The sequence below is a fragment of the Haliotis asinina genome, chromosome 1 (genome assembly GCF_037392515.1).
Source record: "Haliotis asinina isolate JCU_RB_2024 chromosome 1, JCU_Hal_asi_v2, whole genome shotgun sequence".
NCBI classification, from domain to species: Eukaryota; Metazoa; Mollusca; class Gastropoda; order Lepetellida; family Haliotidae; genus Haliotis; species Haliotis asinina.
The window spans coordinates 44,150,474-44,166,582 of NC_090280.1; the positions used below are offsets into that span (position 1 = coordinate 44,150,474).

General features: G+C 39.2%; 1 protein-coding gene across 2 annotated transcripts in view; it reads right to left on the reverse strand.

Moving 5' to 3' along the window:
- Positions 1 to 16,109, reverse strand: part of LOC137291817 (retinoic acid receptor RXR-alpha-B-like) — a 70,839-nt gene that overhangs the window by 48,762 nt on the left and 5,968 nt on the right. The window contains exons 3-7 of one of the 2 annotated variants that reach the window (XM_067823362.1): positions 14,843 to 15,028; positions 13,393 to 13,485; positions 12,412 to 12,496; positions 11,536 to 11,723; positions 10,254 to 10,520 (exon numbers count right to left, since the gene is read on the reverse strand). In XM_067823362.1, the coding sequence (XP_067679463.1) occupies positions 10,285 to 10,520; positions 11,536 to 11,723; positions 12,412 to 12,496; positions 13,393 to 13,485; positions 14,843 to 15,028 (788 nt within the window). In that variant the 3' untranslated portion in view covers positions 10,254 to 10,284. Of the gene's footprint in view, positions 1 to 8,585; positions 10,521 to 11,535; positions 11,724 to 12,411; positions 12,497 to 13,392; positions 13,486 to 14,842; positions 15,029 to 16,109 lie in introns of those variants that run through there. The other variant, XM_067823355.1, reaches the window with a different exon arrangement.

A 16,109-nucleotide genomic window follows, 5' to 3' on the forward strand; every position in this document is an offset into this window, starting at 1 on the left:
TTCTCTGAGATCTTTGGCATTGGTCATGGGCCAATCACTAGGCGAAATAGGGCACGGTCATCACGGGAGGTGGTCTTTCTCGGCCTTCTTCATCGTGGACGATCCTTGACGTAACCAGTGGCCGCATGTTTCCTTACAAGGCGACTAATGACAGTGTGATTGATATTCAATCTGGACCCAGTGCTGCGACAGGATAAACCAGCCTCATGCATGCCAATAATCTGCAATCGGGTATTTACAGAAAGCCTACGCCTCGGCATGTCCAAAAAGGTTCAATTTCAGCACTGTTCACTTGTTGATGCGTCGATAAGAAAGCAATGAGAATACTTCATTTCACCTCTTTGTACCCCTCAATCGCTTGTACCATGACAAAACTTTAGCATGAAAAGCATGCATTTGAGTCAGCACGTGAATTTCATGCTAACTGCATGTGTATTTAGATATAACTGGTTGACTTCTGTATTTTGATCCTTTTTTGCTACAATCGACAATTATTTTTGGTTAATGTTCATGTGTATATAACTAGTCTGCTACATACACACAATACTAGTATTCTACACGTAACTAGTCTGCTACATACACACAATACTAGTATTCTACACGTAACTAGTCTGCTACATACACACAATACTAGTATTCTACACGTAACTAGTCTGCTACATACACACAATACTAGTATTCTACACGTAACTAGTCTGCTACATGCACACAATACTAGTATTCTACACGTAACTAGTCTGCTACATACACACAATACTAGTATTCTACACGTAACTAGTCTGCTACATACACACAATACTAGTATGCTACACGTAACTAGTCTGCTACATACACACAATACTAGTATGCTACACGCAACTAGTCTACTACATACACACAATACTAGTATGCTACACACTAGTCTGCTACATACACACAATACTAGTATGCTACACGCAACTAGTCTGCTACATACACACAATACTAGTATGCTACACGCAACTAGTCTGCTACATACACACAATACTAGTATGCTACACGCAACTAGTCTGCTACATACACACAATACTAGTATGCTACACGCAACTAGTCTGCTACATACACACAATACTAGTATGCTACACGCAACTAGTCTGCTACATACACACAATACTAGTATGCTACACGCAACTAGTCTGCTACATACACACAATACTAGTATGCTACACGCAACTAGTCTGCTACATACACACAATACTAGTATTCTACACGTAACTAGTCTGCTACATACACACAATACTAGTATTCTACACGCAACTAGTCTACTACATACACACAATACTAGTATTCTACACGCAACTAGTCTACTACATACACACAATACTAGTATTCTACACGCAACTAGTCTACTACATACACACAATACTAGTATTCTACACACAACTAGTCTGCTACGTACACACAATACTAGTATTCTACACGTAACTAGTCTGCTACATACACACAATACTAGTATTCTACACGTAACTAGTCTGCTACATACACACAATACTAGTATTCTACACGTAACTAGTCTGCTACATACACACAATACTAGTATTCTACACGTAACTAGTCTGCTACGTACACAAATAACTACCACATGTCTGCCACATGTTGATATTCCACTGTCTCCTACATGCCAAATTTTCTGCTTGTTGACATGACGTGCACAGAATTGTTGGACACGATGCATCCACGGAGAGATATTTCAGTTACACAAAAACCACAGAAAAGCTGGTGTGAGAATTAAGGATGTTCTCAAACCTATACGTCTGTGCGTAATGGAGATGTTCTATGTATATATAGAATATACCAAAAGTAGTTTTTCATACGTAACTGAGCCGGATTGCAATTTATGCTTTTCTGTGTGTGGTGTGACTTGGAAACGTGACAACATTTTCCAATGGAACCCATTCTGGACATTCGGCGTAAAAGGCATATAGCGGTGGGAATGCGATAACTAGAAAAGTAAAATCTGTGATGGCTATATGTGTTGCCTTGCGCAACACAGGAGACATGTTAATGTCATGGCTCAATTACCTGTGTGGGTCACATAGTGTGACGGGCAAAACGTTGACATCTCAAAACGCAGACCAGTTAACCACTTGTGGTTGGTTACATCCGTGATTAGTAGGCTGTACTCTTGATTAAGAAAACTGGTATCACCCATGTAACGAGTTTTGACAATGTAGAAAGTGATCCTTCATTTTATCATTACCTATTTAATCAACATTATTTAAAAGTTGTTAAATAATATTCATCTAGGCGATCGGAAAAGGATAATATTTATCAGAAGCATGGCATACATATTCTAACCATTTATTAAATCCTGTATCTCATGATGATTGTGCCCAGGAGTCGGACACTTGTATTGGAAACTATATTACTAAGCATAGTTATCAACATTATACTGATTGTACAAGTGATGAACTGTCTTATGTTATAACAACTGCAGAAATTATATCTGCCGCAGGCGATGCTACACTGAAGAAGTCACCAGGAGACGACAAAACTTTTAAAGAAAATTAAGGATATGATTGCACCCTACGTTGCTGTATTGTTTTCATATATACTGTGTGAAGATCATTTCCCAGCAGCATGGACTACTGCTATTACAATACCTATATACAAAAAGGGATGTAATAATGAACCCGGTAACTATAAGGGGCATGTCGTCGTTGAACACTTTGAGTAGATTATTTATAGCTATCATACACAAGATATTTAATACCTTTGTCGAGAATGAAGGTGTAACTGGTGAATACCATGAAAAACATCATTCAACAGTCGACATGTTCATTTTTCAATTCGTTGTTCAAAAGCTTATAACTCGAAGGAAAGCTAGATTTGATTGTGCTTTCGTAGATTTAAAGGATTCTACATTGTTAAAGGAACTAAATTACCTTCTTTTAAGAAATGGTATCAGTGGAAAAATGTTTTGTGTTCTTCAACATTTATATGACAGCGTGGAGTCTGCTGTAGTTGCCGGCGAAGGGAGAAAACTATCGGATTATTTTGATTGTTTCACTATGTTAGACAAGGCTGTCTACTTAGTCCCTTGTTGTTCTCATATTTTAGCAAAGAATTATCCAGGCCATTCCTCAATTTGGGGTGACCAGCATAGCCAAATTAATTAGTTTGCTATTTTTGTCTGGATTTTGGGAGGTCTGCGTTACGGGAATAAAACCGTCACGAATTTCATCACAAATCTTAGTCCGACAGACGTAGTCCAAGTATACATAAAGCGTCAGCGATAGAACGCTGCCTGTCTACATTAGCCCTAAACAGATTCATTTGGTCGTAAATGACGACAGTGGTGAACATTACATAAACGGCTCACAGAAAACATCTGCTGGCAACAAGACAATAGTTTATTCATTCTTTCGGAGAGGGCAGAGAGGACAGCCAAAAATAGGTCCCCCAGATGACTGACAAACTATTTTGTGAACTAACAGAAATGTATTATTAGTTATACGAACGCGTTTGGTGATGGTAACTCCTGACGTACAAGTATTTACATGCTTTAAATCAAATGAATTCGAAGTATTTGGTGATGCATGTATTGCCTACGTCTGACAAATGTAAAGCATGGGAGACAAGACCTGATAATCACTCCAGTAGACCCAGATTTGAAATCTGCAAGCCCAATTCAAAGTTTAAAGATATTTATAGTATGAAAGACCTCCAGCTCATATACACGAGAGTTACTGTGAAAAAGGAATATTTTGGATATTTACATGTATATTTAAGGCTATACAATTCGTTTCATAAGAATATTTTAGTTAATGCACTTTATATACAAAGACAACTTAACAAGAACGTTTAAAAAAGTTGTTAGTAAGAAAGGTAAACATGCATACAGGTGTTGCCTTGATACAAAATGGTGTTGCATATATGTTTGTCTAAATCGTGATAACATGGACATCGACAGAGGTTTTCCTACCCTCATTAATCATTAAAGACGACAAACCTAAAAGAAAGTTTACGAACATGATGTATGCACGCACGCACCCCCAGTAAGTGCCGCAATCAGACGCCGTAATAAACTAACCAATTCATGTTGATAAGTGGGACCTCAACCTTCTAACTATTTTCTCCCCGGATTTAGACAAATCTCAAGATCGATTGATTTGCCTGGTTGGTTGGTTGGTTTTACAGTTATAGTGCGACTTGGGCCAGTAATTGATTTGCCTGAGCACCCAAGCCAGTTATGTCCCAACAAGCATCTTACGTCCCAACAAGCATGAGTATTACAACAAGCATGAGTTGCTAAGATCAATTCTGACCCGACGTTGGGTGGTGACAAACCAGGAAATGACCAGAGGAGCCGGGCATTTGAACACACGATGAAAGGTTTGCAGCGCGCCTCGGGAAACTTTGCACTGAAGTTTATGAAGATAAATTCACACTCCAGCATCTACTAGTGTTGGTAAACAAAAACGTGATCATGGCTACGAGTTGTCACATTTCCATTTATATGTGGAGGCCGCGAGGGAAGAGTGGGTTAGATCATCGGCTTTGATGGCGATTAGATGTCTGTCGCTGAGGATGTGGTTTCGAAACCCAGATGACCCAACGCAAAAAAGTATTAGAATCTGTGCTTTACGGAAAAGGTGTAGTCCCAAATAGATCTCTTCCGAACATACGGGGGATTGTTTGTACCGCCTGCAGTACACGTGAGGTGCTCTCTTTCGATCTTGCAGCAACTAAAAGACATTTTGTGTGGTGAACACGACAGTGTCTAATTCACTATAGTATTTTTATGACTTTATTTTTTGAAAAGTTTTACACAAAGCCGACAGTTTCAAAAATTGACAGTAAACCGTGCGGCTTCGTTGTTACCATGTTGAATTTCATTATACATTTGGATCGACTACGAAGATCCGGGTTAGAATTGATCTTCAGCAACCCATGCTTTTCGTAAGAGGAAACTAACAGGAACCGGGTGGTCGGGATGGCCGACTGGTTCACATGTCATCATATCCCAGTTACGTAGATCGGTGTTCTTGTTACTGATCACTCAATTGTCTGGTGCAGATTCGACTATTTCTGAACACGTGACATCTGGTTTCAACAAATGACGAAAACCCTGAGCTGGGGATAGATGTCTTGAGTTGGTGACAATTGAAATACCAGCAATTGTCACTAAGGCGACATAAACCCAAGCCGCAAATGATCCAGTAATGAAAGTGAAGGTCGTTGTTTTGGATGACGTTAAATGTCAACAAATCACGACCATTCAACGTCTCTGGATACCTGGATTAAACATATTTTTATTCGTAAAAATTATCTGGGAGTGGTGAACAAACTTTACAGCTCATATTAGCAGCATTCTTGCCTTACTGGAATGAGTTTCAGAAAAAAATGGAAAGATCGTGCTCTCTAGCTCCCAATCTGTGCTCAAACACTGAAACATTCTCAAGACTCATGGACTGATGGTGTACAAAATATGTAAAAACAAATAATACTGATAAAGACTTTGCTTATAAAAAACACAAATGAAAGAGTCAAAGGTAGTCTTGAAAGTATACGGAGAAATTCCAGTGAATCGTTCTTAAGATATCTTAACATTCTGAAATGTGTCGTAGTGACCTTGAAAACAGCATGAACATTATCAAAATCGTCTAGGCCCTGTGCCTTCCCATTATGAAGCATAGTGGTAAATGTGAAGACAAACCAGTGAACGGTTCTTGAGATGTCTCACTGATAAGGGTTAAAGTCCCTAGTACCTTTCATATTGTGATGAACTTAGGTATGAACTTAGGTATGAACTTAGGTAAGTATGAAAAGAATCTAGTCAACGGTTAAGTTGCACCAATTTATATGTGCGCATGGATGAAAGGAGTCTACTGGCAAACAAGGATAATTTGAGCACCGACCTGACAAATGGCTTCTATTAGCATGTATGAGTGCTGTCCACTGGCGCTTGCCTTTGTGAACGAATGGTCCCAGGCTGTCCATGATCATGTGAAGTGCGTTGGGTGAAGCGTTTAAAATCCTCTGAGCAAGGTGTGTGCAATTTTATCATGAATGTGCAGTAGCCCTCATATGCTCTCCTTTCCAAAAAAACAAACAAATGGGTTTGTTCGTTACCGTCCACCTGACTACTCTTTGTAAAAGTGTTCTCTGGACTGGTCCAACTTATCCTTGGTTGCCACTAATATTATATATTAAACGCGTGGGATAATAAAAGCGACAATTGCCTTGAAAAAGTGACTACTACTTGAAATCAAAAAGTAAACTAGGACTGAATAAGTTGTTTTTTTAAATCGGAACTTGAAAAAAAAGACATTTTCTCTAAACCACATTTGCTTCATAAATCCTTTATTCACAAATATTTACCAACAACTAACCAGCAGGAATCTTCCAGAACAGTCAGTAAAACATCGTTCTGAGTATTCTCAACCTTCGTTTCCTGACCAGTTCAGAGGCTAGTATTTTGGAGTAAATTGAAATTTCCATGATAACAGTACCAACAAGAAAACGGACCTAAACCTTTAGTAATATGCTGCTGCATCTAATGTAATGTTGTAATACATCTGAACTTATAACTTGAAGAGACCCCTGAAGGTCCGGGGTAGACAAGGCTTTCAGAAACCATTGCTTGCCATAAAAGGCCACTATGCTTGTCGAAAGAGGCGACTTACGGGATCTGATGGTCAGGCTCGCTGACTTGGTTGACACTTGTCATGGTTCCCAGTTACGCAGTTACATGCGCATGCTGTTGACCACTCGACTGTCTGGTCCAGACTCGATTATTTACAGACCTCCGTCACATAGTTGGAATATTTCTGACTGCGGGGTAAAACCCAACTCACTTGAAGAACTGTTATCAAGTCCCAAAATGAATGTGCTAGAAAAGTTTCCTTTGTAGGGAATCGAAGACATAATCCTTTGCCCCAATAACACAACCTCTTCTCCATTTTTTATTTCAAATAATCTAGATTAAATTGACTGAAAAGTTTACTCTGGGCTAACCAGTCTTATCGTACATAAATTACAACACATGCACTAAACACAAAGAATACATCTCCATCCTGTCTTAAAATCTGCATCTATTCTGTTTAAAGTTGCACACTTTTCCATCTTTAAGACAGTAGTTGGTAAATAACAGGATTGAGAACGGTCAAGCACAAAAACAAAAACAACCAAAAAACCCAACAAAATCTTAACAACTACTCTCTTCTGACCACTTTCACATCGAACAGACTGGCATTAAATAACCAATATTAAAGATCACTTTTACTCTACAGGGTACAAATTCATTAATCATTTATTGACATCGTCATAAATAATATCCCCTCATGAAAACTACTCACTTTGACATTTAATTGCCTTATATCGACCCTTTGTTTTATACAACAGTGCACAATTCTCTCCCGCGAACGAGATTTCAACCAATCCCCAATCTGCGAGACGTAATTGTGAGGTGTACCTATGTGGGTTACTGTAGTAGTCATGTACATATCTGGGGGTAGATTTACTGGTTTGTCTAAACCTGTAATCATGACAATTGTTTTGAAACATGAAGTTTTCATCATCTACTGCCAGGTAATCTTGTCACCTGTTTTGCTTATTTTCCAAGATACAACTAATTTTCATTGACCATTCTGTCAAAATCACTTCTTGTCATAATGGTTATACATCGATCTTGTAGTTCTGTTACAAGCGGTGTCATGCAAAATCTTTTTGGTCATGATTAAAAAACATATTTAACTACGAGTAGGAAGTAGTTTTGACCTTTCAGCTTGATGAAAACAAACTATGATCTAATTGATTCTCAAACTGACTTAAGACCATGACGCCACAATTTTAAAAATGGCGGCACCCTGTTGCAAATATCAGCCAGTCTGAGCATAAATGCTATTGTTTTCACCCAGTTACAAAATCTAAACTACTTTCTACTATGTATTTGATTGATGGACAATAGGATTTTGCATGACATTGCTTATAACACAATTTCCCTTTTGTAAGCGAGGTGGGTGTCAGGATGATACTACTTGCAATAGTATTGTCACTTAGACCACAACCTCCCTTCCCAGGAAGAAATTGTTATGTTGTGGGGCATGCATGATCCAGGTCCTAGATTTTCGAAGCTCTCTTAGCGCTAAGATAGTTGTAAGTGTCATACGTTAACAGGAACTTACGACTATCTTAACGCTAAGAGAGCTTCGAAAATCTAAGCACAGATGGTCATTTACTACAACTAGTATGTAGTTTTGATTTTGTTTCAACTTGATGAAAACAAGCAAACCTTTGATGAGAGTGAGGTTAGTTTTATGTCGCTTCTAGCGTATCCCAGCAAGAGCATGGGTGGGGGCACCAGAAATGGGCTCCACATGTTGTACCCATGTGGAGAATCAAACCTGTATCTTCAGCGTTACGAGCAAATACCTTAACCACTAGGCCTGGTGGCCTTGTATCTTTCTTGCAGGTTGGCGAATTTTATTAATAAACATGGACACATCTCACTTCCATTCGGAACAGGGTGGTTGTGCATACTGAGTGGCCTGGTGAGGATGTCACTGATAGTAGATGCAACTGATTTACAAACCTTGATTGTGCACTGCCAAGAACAAAAGTCATTTTGTTTTCTCATCAATATTCTTTACCTTTACGAGAATGGAATAGTACAATTTCTTGACAATGGTTAAATGTTTGAGTTAATTTACTCAACTCTCAGTGTATACTCATTGGAGTGAACATATTTACGAAATCAATGAACACTGAAAACAATTTCTGAGTGAACTCACTCACCTATCTTAGTTAGATGCTTACCAGAGTGAACAGAGTTCATGAAACCTAAACAATTCTGGCAAACACAGTTCACATTTTAACACTTCCTCAGAAAATCCCTTACAAAAATAACATACGACATCAAAGGTACACCGCCTATCCACATCCTGTGACTGCAAAATGAACCATATAAACTCCTCAAGGGGAACTAAGTTTGAAGACACACAGGTCTTCATTTGAAAATCTCACCAGCTGAAGTCAACTGTTTTGATATTCTAAATGGAGTACCTTAGAAATGACTACAATAATCAAAAAGTATGCATGTAACTGTTATTAAACGTGTGCACCAGGAAAGGCCATTACTACAACATGGCTGGACTGTGAAAGGTAGAATATGCTACGTGTTCAGTTTTAAATCAAATTTAGAGCTATTATAATTTTGTTATACACCTCTGATTTTCCAACACAGTATTTTTATCAGTGCTTCGAGCACCTTGGCGAGTGGAAACCTGAACAAACATACCCTCTGAAAAACTCAAATGAATTTTTGCTGTGGAGATTTTCTAACAAATGCTTTTCATTCCTGCCTTTAGGTTTTCTAGGGACAAAAATCTGAAGAAGTAACATTGGTCTCATCTAAACAGTCAAAGGCAGAACTTCTGCCCTGATAAATATAGCTCTTATGTTCAGATGAAAAATGTTGAATATGCTTTAAGTTCTGCATGAAAAATGAAATCTGCCACCATTTTGGCTTAATCAAACTTATTTCAACTGAAACAGCAAAACCATACCTGCCAAAAAATAACAAACGGCATCCCCTAAAAATTTGTTTGATGTCTACCAAGTTTTGGGGAAAAAATAATTTTTCTAATCTTCTGCAGAAAAGAAATGATGATGGAGGGACAGAAATGTTGTTGGTTTCATCTCCCCATTATATCATGCAAGAATACAAAGGGTCACTTTTTTCACAGATGTGTCAAACAATCTTTGCAACATAGACTCTAAGTGCTCTGACGGGATGCCGTAGGGTCCAAGGATAGTGGACAATGGAGGCAGGGTAAACAGTGTATCTGGTTTCCCTGCCTGGTTCTTCGCAATGAAGTCCCATCCGAAACCCACAAACACTCTGCCAAGATATGCTTGTTCAAACTGCACAATTGACATTCAACATCCATAAACTTATATCTCCGCCATGTTTGTCCTACACAGCAGTCAGTGAGTGAGTTCAGATTTATGTCACACTCAGCAGTGTTCCAGTCACACGGCAGCATACAAGACAGGCGTTACAACATCATCAACATCATGTTACTGTGACAACAATTACTTGCCTCTCATCCACTTCAAATTACCATAGAAACATTTCATTATGACACGATCACGTGATGAAGTGTAGCTGACATAAAGTGAGATTCAAAATAATCAGTCCGTAACTGTTGCTGAAGTAACATTTGCCGCCATGACAACAAAGTCCACTGGGTACCTGGAGGTCCTGATGAAGCAACATTTGATCCTTAAAGCACAATCAGCTTTCTTCTAATAAACTGTCACTTAGTTAATCATTTCCAAGACAAGTTCATTCAACTGGATGCTGCCGTCCAAAGTCAGGGACAGGAAACGTTCTGCCGCTTTAGCGCTAACTGTCCGTAAAGACGGTAAACGGAGCAACATCTTTCCATATCTGCGTGTATCTGATGGATAGTGAAACTTCATGTAGCGCAGCATTGCTTCCAGGATCTCAATCTGAAGTCTGATCACACTTTCCTTGTTCTGTATACCCACAGCATCTGGGAATTGGACAGGGATTGAAATAAAATATGCATTGTCATATAGCGTAATGAATTCACAAGGTTGTAAAATTACTCACCTATCTGGAAATCAGGTTTCCGTAACCGTACTGTCATTTTCACATACAAAACACTAAATAATGTGCATTTTTTGTCTTGTGTAACCGGATGGCTGAGCACCTGTATGTATGATTACCGAGGGCCTCTCGTGCCGTAACATGAAAGAAGTCGGCAGCCTTTGAAGCGTGCGAGGATAAACTACCTCTGAGTAGCAAGGTGAGACCGAGTTAATTTGTGGGTCACTATAATTAATTAATCTGGATGATCAAGCTAGCTTGGACAGCTGTGAGGGAACAGACAATTGCTAACTGCTTTCGTCATGTGGATATTATCCAATTAAATGAGGACCCACAAGAAGACACCGCCTTGTCGGAATTTCACGATGCACTACGATCTTATGCACAAGTTGCAACTGTGACTGTTACTGCCGATGATCTTGTGAATGTCGACAGTGATGAACTGACCAGTGAAAGTCCTTTTCTACACAGCCAGTGCAAAAAGCTATGACTGATTTCTTGAAGCGAGCATAACTGCATGAGCAGGTAAGAGACATATTATGTATTCACTGATGTTTGTTTATGTGTAATCAATAAACATTATGTCTGATGCCTGCTATATTCATTTCTTTGTACGTTTCTTTGTACATATGGCCTGTGATATCCGAAAATTCACTTATCCGGACAATTTCAATAAAAACACAAGTGTTCAGATAAACGGGGCATGACTGTATTCCCTGAAACAACATGAAGGGGAACGCCAGATATGGGCTTCACATATTGTATCTGTGTGGGGAATTTAAACCCAGGTCTTCAGCATGACGAGCAGACGAATTGACCACTAGGCTACACCACCACCCTTGAGGTACTGGAAGCCCCTCATTAACATTACTGAATGTGAAGCCTGGAATTCTACACCACTGAAAGGAACACAACTGTACAAAGTGAACCCATCTTACCAGGGTAAGTAAGGACCAAGGCATTCAGGATACAGAATTCACTATGGTCAAGGTGGACTTCCTTCAGTCTAATGGCAAACTCCAGCGTTGCATTGATCAGTTCCTTCCCCCAGCCCATTGTCTGGGCGATCTCGGATGGAACCAACAATCCCTCGGCAAACTTGATTGTGTTGTCTAGCCCCATGGACCTGAAACAAAAAGCATGAAGTGAGTGAGTGAGTTTTAGTTTTACACCGCACTCAGCAATATTCCAGCTATATGGCGGCGGTCTGTAAATAATCGAGTCTGGACCAGACAATCCAGTGATCAACAACATGAGCATCGATCTGCGTACTTGGGAACCGATGACATGTGTCAACCAAGTCAGCTAGCCTGACCACCCGATCCCGTTAGTCGCCTCTTACGACAAGCTGAGTCGCCTTTAATAGCAAGCATGGGTTGCTGAAGGCCTATTCTACCCCGGAACCTTCACGGGTCTTAAAAAGCATGAAGACTTTCATTACCTGTCGGGTGGGTGAGTGAGTGAGTGAAGGAATTTTATGCCATGTTTTGCAATAATCCAGAAATATCATGGTGGGGAACACCAGTAATGGGCTTCACGCATATTGCCCATGTGTGTAATCAAACAGGAGTTGTCGGTGTGACGAGCAAACACCATAACCACTAGGCTACCCCACCACCCTCATTGCTTGAGACTGCAAGAACAGGAGTGAAAGAGTTTAGTTCTACACAGCTTTTAGCAATGTTTCAACAATATGACAGTGGGACACACCACAAATGGGCATCCTGTTATGACAACACACACATCAGACATTATGTGGTGGGCATTCAGTAATTGTACCATTTCTTCAATTTTGGTCCAGAGCTGAATCTTACCTGTATGCTAACCTCAATACGTTCAATTCCATGAAGGAAGATTTTAACAAGGCCATCTGGTCTACCATGTCTAGATCACGGAAACCTGAAAATACAAAACTTTGCATTAGAGAATAGTCATGTCACATGACATCCAAAGATAAATTTTGATGCATTCAGTAATACTCTTGTGCACCCAACTATCCACACAGCTGCTCTGATGTATTCGTCTATAGAGATGTACACCCCAATGTCAATACACCCCACTGTCAATAGAGTCACTATGATTCATGCAATTACAGAATTGTACACCCCACTGTCAACACTCACTGTGATGTATTCAGGTATACTGTTGCACAACACTTAAAACTGCTGGATAGAGTTATACTCTCAAACACCTTAACCAAATACAATCGCAAATGAAATTCTTGCATAAAACCTGGACTTCAGTTCAAAACAAGCATATTTCAGGAATGGCAACAAATGACAGTGACTTTTGGGGGACAGGGTTGATTGATTTGCATTCAAATCTGCAGATTTCTGCACATTTGCAGAGTATTGCCATTGCTGATACTCGTATACACATAGTTTTGGAATGTGATATGGTTTAAATTAGTTGCTGCAACACTGTGCACAATAATCCATGTCATGTTCCAGAAATGGGACTCCACACATTGTACCCGTGTAGGTCTTTGGCATGATGAGCGATTGCCATATTCACTAGACTACCCACCACCCACTATCACTTCAAATGTACCCCAATGTAAAGTGTAGTCTAATCACAGGGTACTGTCAACATTGAAATTCAAAAGAGAATGACTTCAATACATTTTGTCAAACATTTTATTCGAGTTTTTTGCAAAATGGATGGCTTTTTCAGTGTGATTTAAAGTAACTTGAAAGATTTAAATGTATATTTAATTCACCAATATTTAGGAACATTAAACAATAAATATGTGGAATAAAATGTGTTTTCCTTGATTGTAATATTTGCATTCTCACCTGGTACCTTCTTGGCCCACTCGATGATGTACTTGAGTTCTGAGTACCCACACTGCATCAGCTCATTCACGCTGATGCCAGCCGTCAGACCTCCTGAAACAGAGATCACACATGATACAGTGGGAAAGGCAGTAAGACCTTCTGAAACAGAGGTCACACATAATACAGTGGGGCTGGCGGTGAGAACCCAAAAACAAAGGTCACAGATGATACAGTGGGCTGGCGTCAGAACCCTGAAACAGAGGTCACACATAATACAGTGGAACTGGCAAGACTTCTAAAACAAAGATCACACATGATACTGGCAGTCAGAAATTTGAAAAACGTTACACATGATACTTTGGGGCTGGCACCAGAATCCTAAAACAGAGGTCACACAAGACACAGTGGGGGTGGCGGTCAGACCCCTGAAACAGAAGTCACACATGATACAATGGGGTTCATGGTCTGACAAAGTAAATTAGTGATTGTACATGATCTATCATACAGGACGTCAGTTATCCTGAAACAGAGGTCATATGATACAATACATAGGAGTATGATATCATGATATACAGTAATATTCGTTTATAACGAACTCAAGGGGACTGTAGTTTTCAGTTCGTTGTAAGTGAAGTTCGTTGTAAGTGATTCGGGAATGTTCGTGAACATTCGGAAATTACTAAGAATCATCACCACGCCACTGGTTTCAGACAAGATCATGTTCACACAGAAAATAAAATAAGACAAAACATAATTGTCATGGATCGTTCATTTCATCATCGATCATGTATTTTATTATGCATCTTTAACAAAATCGAGCTTTCTCCGTGTGTCATGGCTGAACATATCCCTCGTCGCTTCTTAAATCTCTCTAACCACGACTGATTGGCCTTGAAATCTGTATGTCCAAGTCTGCTGCAATGTCAGTCTTGGATTTACCGCCTGCATCTACAGCTTGGATGATTTGGTATTTTGTGTCGAGATCTAGAGCTTTACGTTTCCGTGACAAGCCTTCCATGCTGACTTGAAAGAAAGACTTCCTAGATCGCTATTTATGCCTTGACAATGTCAACAAGATTCACAAGATTAAATAAATGATAAAATTTCACAGGTAAGTTTATTTTATTATCCCCTTGATCCCATGCGAGGAAGCCTGTTTGTTGTTCGTTATAAACACGTCAATTAACGCGTGAAATAGCACAGAGGGACCCATCAATTTGTTTGTTGTAACAGATAATTCGTACTATCAGTGTTCGGTGTATACGGTAGTTAATTCATAACAAAGATATAGGAAAGCAGTCGGGACTTCTGAATTTGTTCGTTGTAACCGGCAATTCGTTGTAAGCGTGTACGTTATAAGTGAACTTTACTGACCCTAGAGATCAAACATGATCTGTTGATACACAGAAAGCAGATCTCCTCGAAGGGAGTCCCACACAATTCACTGATGCTGGACTAATGAGCCCACCTTCATATTTGGGAACTGCATCTGGCCCTGCCTCGATTAGACTTTCCACCAGTGTATCAATGAACTCTTTTCTCTGCCCTTGTGGAAATCCAATGAGGCCATCAGACATTACCAGGGGAGACGTCTCATCAACACGTTGTCGCTTTAGTCTGTGCTTTCCTCCAGGAGATCGGTCTTCTCGTACAGCTGAAAACAAATTTGAATATTTACTTCAAAATACCCACACTTTAAAACCATGCTGAGTATCTTTTAAATTATATAACATGGTCAGAAAGTACACCAAAAGAATTTTTCCTAAAAAATGTTTTTCAAATATTATCAAGATTAACAGATGCAAATTACTTTAAACAACAAATCCCAATATTTGCACATGCAATCCTGACACAATATCATTTCTAAAGACATGTTTAAGATATTGTGTGAATTTCTTTTCCCTAAACTAAGGTTCCCTGAAGAAATACACAGAACGTAAAAACTTGTCAGGCTCTGTGTTTTCTGCAGAAATTCTCACTTGGTAAATAAGGCTATCATACAGCACTTTTGTGTATATCTGCCAGAATTTGGCATTTATCCATATGTTCTTGACATGTTCCAGGACATTGGTTAGTTTTAAACAAGCTAAAAGCTACATAGGTTTCCTGAAATGGTCACTCATTAAAAGCAGGGGTTCAAAAATATTTTGAAAAGCCATTTGCCACAGGGCAAATGACTTTTGGAAAGTGACCTGAACTTAGTTTTGTTTGGAAACAAAAACTGTTCTTCAACAGCAGATAAACAACTTTTAATTTCAGTGCACTCATTTATATATTCAACAAGCAGATTTGATCCACAATAGCTAGTTGTATGACATACATGCATGTATACTGTTTAACAACAAACCTGATAAAACCAAGACTGTAACAGAAAGACAGATGAGCTTGGATCCTGATTGGTTTGGACTACCCAGAGTGGACTAGACTGATTGAAAGGCACAAGGAGTTGACTTCAGACAGTGGCTAAGAGAAGATGTTTTATGTTGGTGAGTAAATATATAGCTGAATTTACATGGTAACAGAGCGGAAGATTCACCTTATAGACGAAAATGGCTTTGAATCTAAAGTCATCACCAACACCTGATGAAGGAGTAAGCATTAACTCCGAAACGTTGTGTTCTCATATAAAGAAGTTGACATCCATAAAATCTTCATTCTTATGCATTTCACTTCTAAATGCCCTTCAAAGACTTAACACTGAAGGAAGATAATGTTTGTGAAGTTTGGAGTCTTAT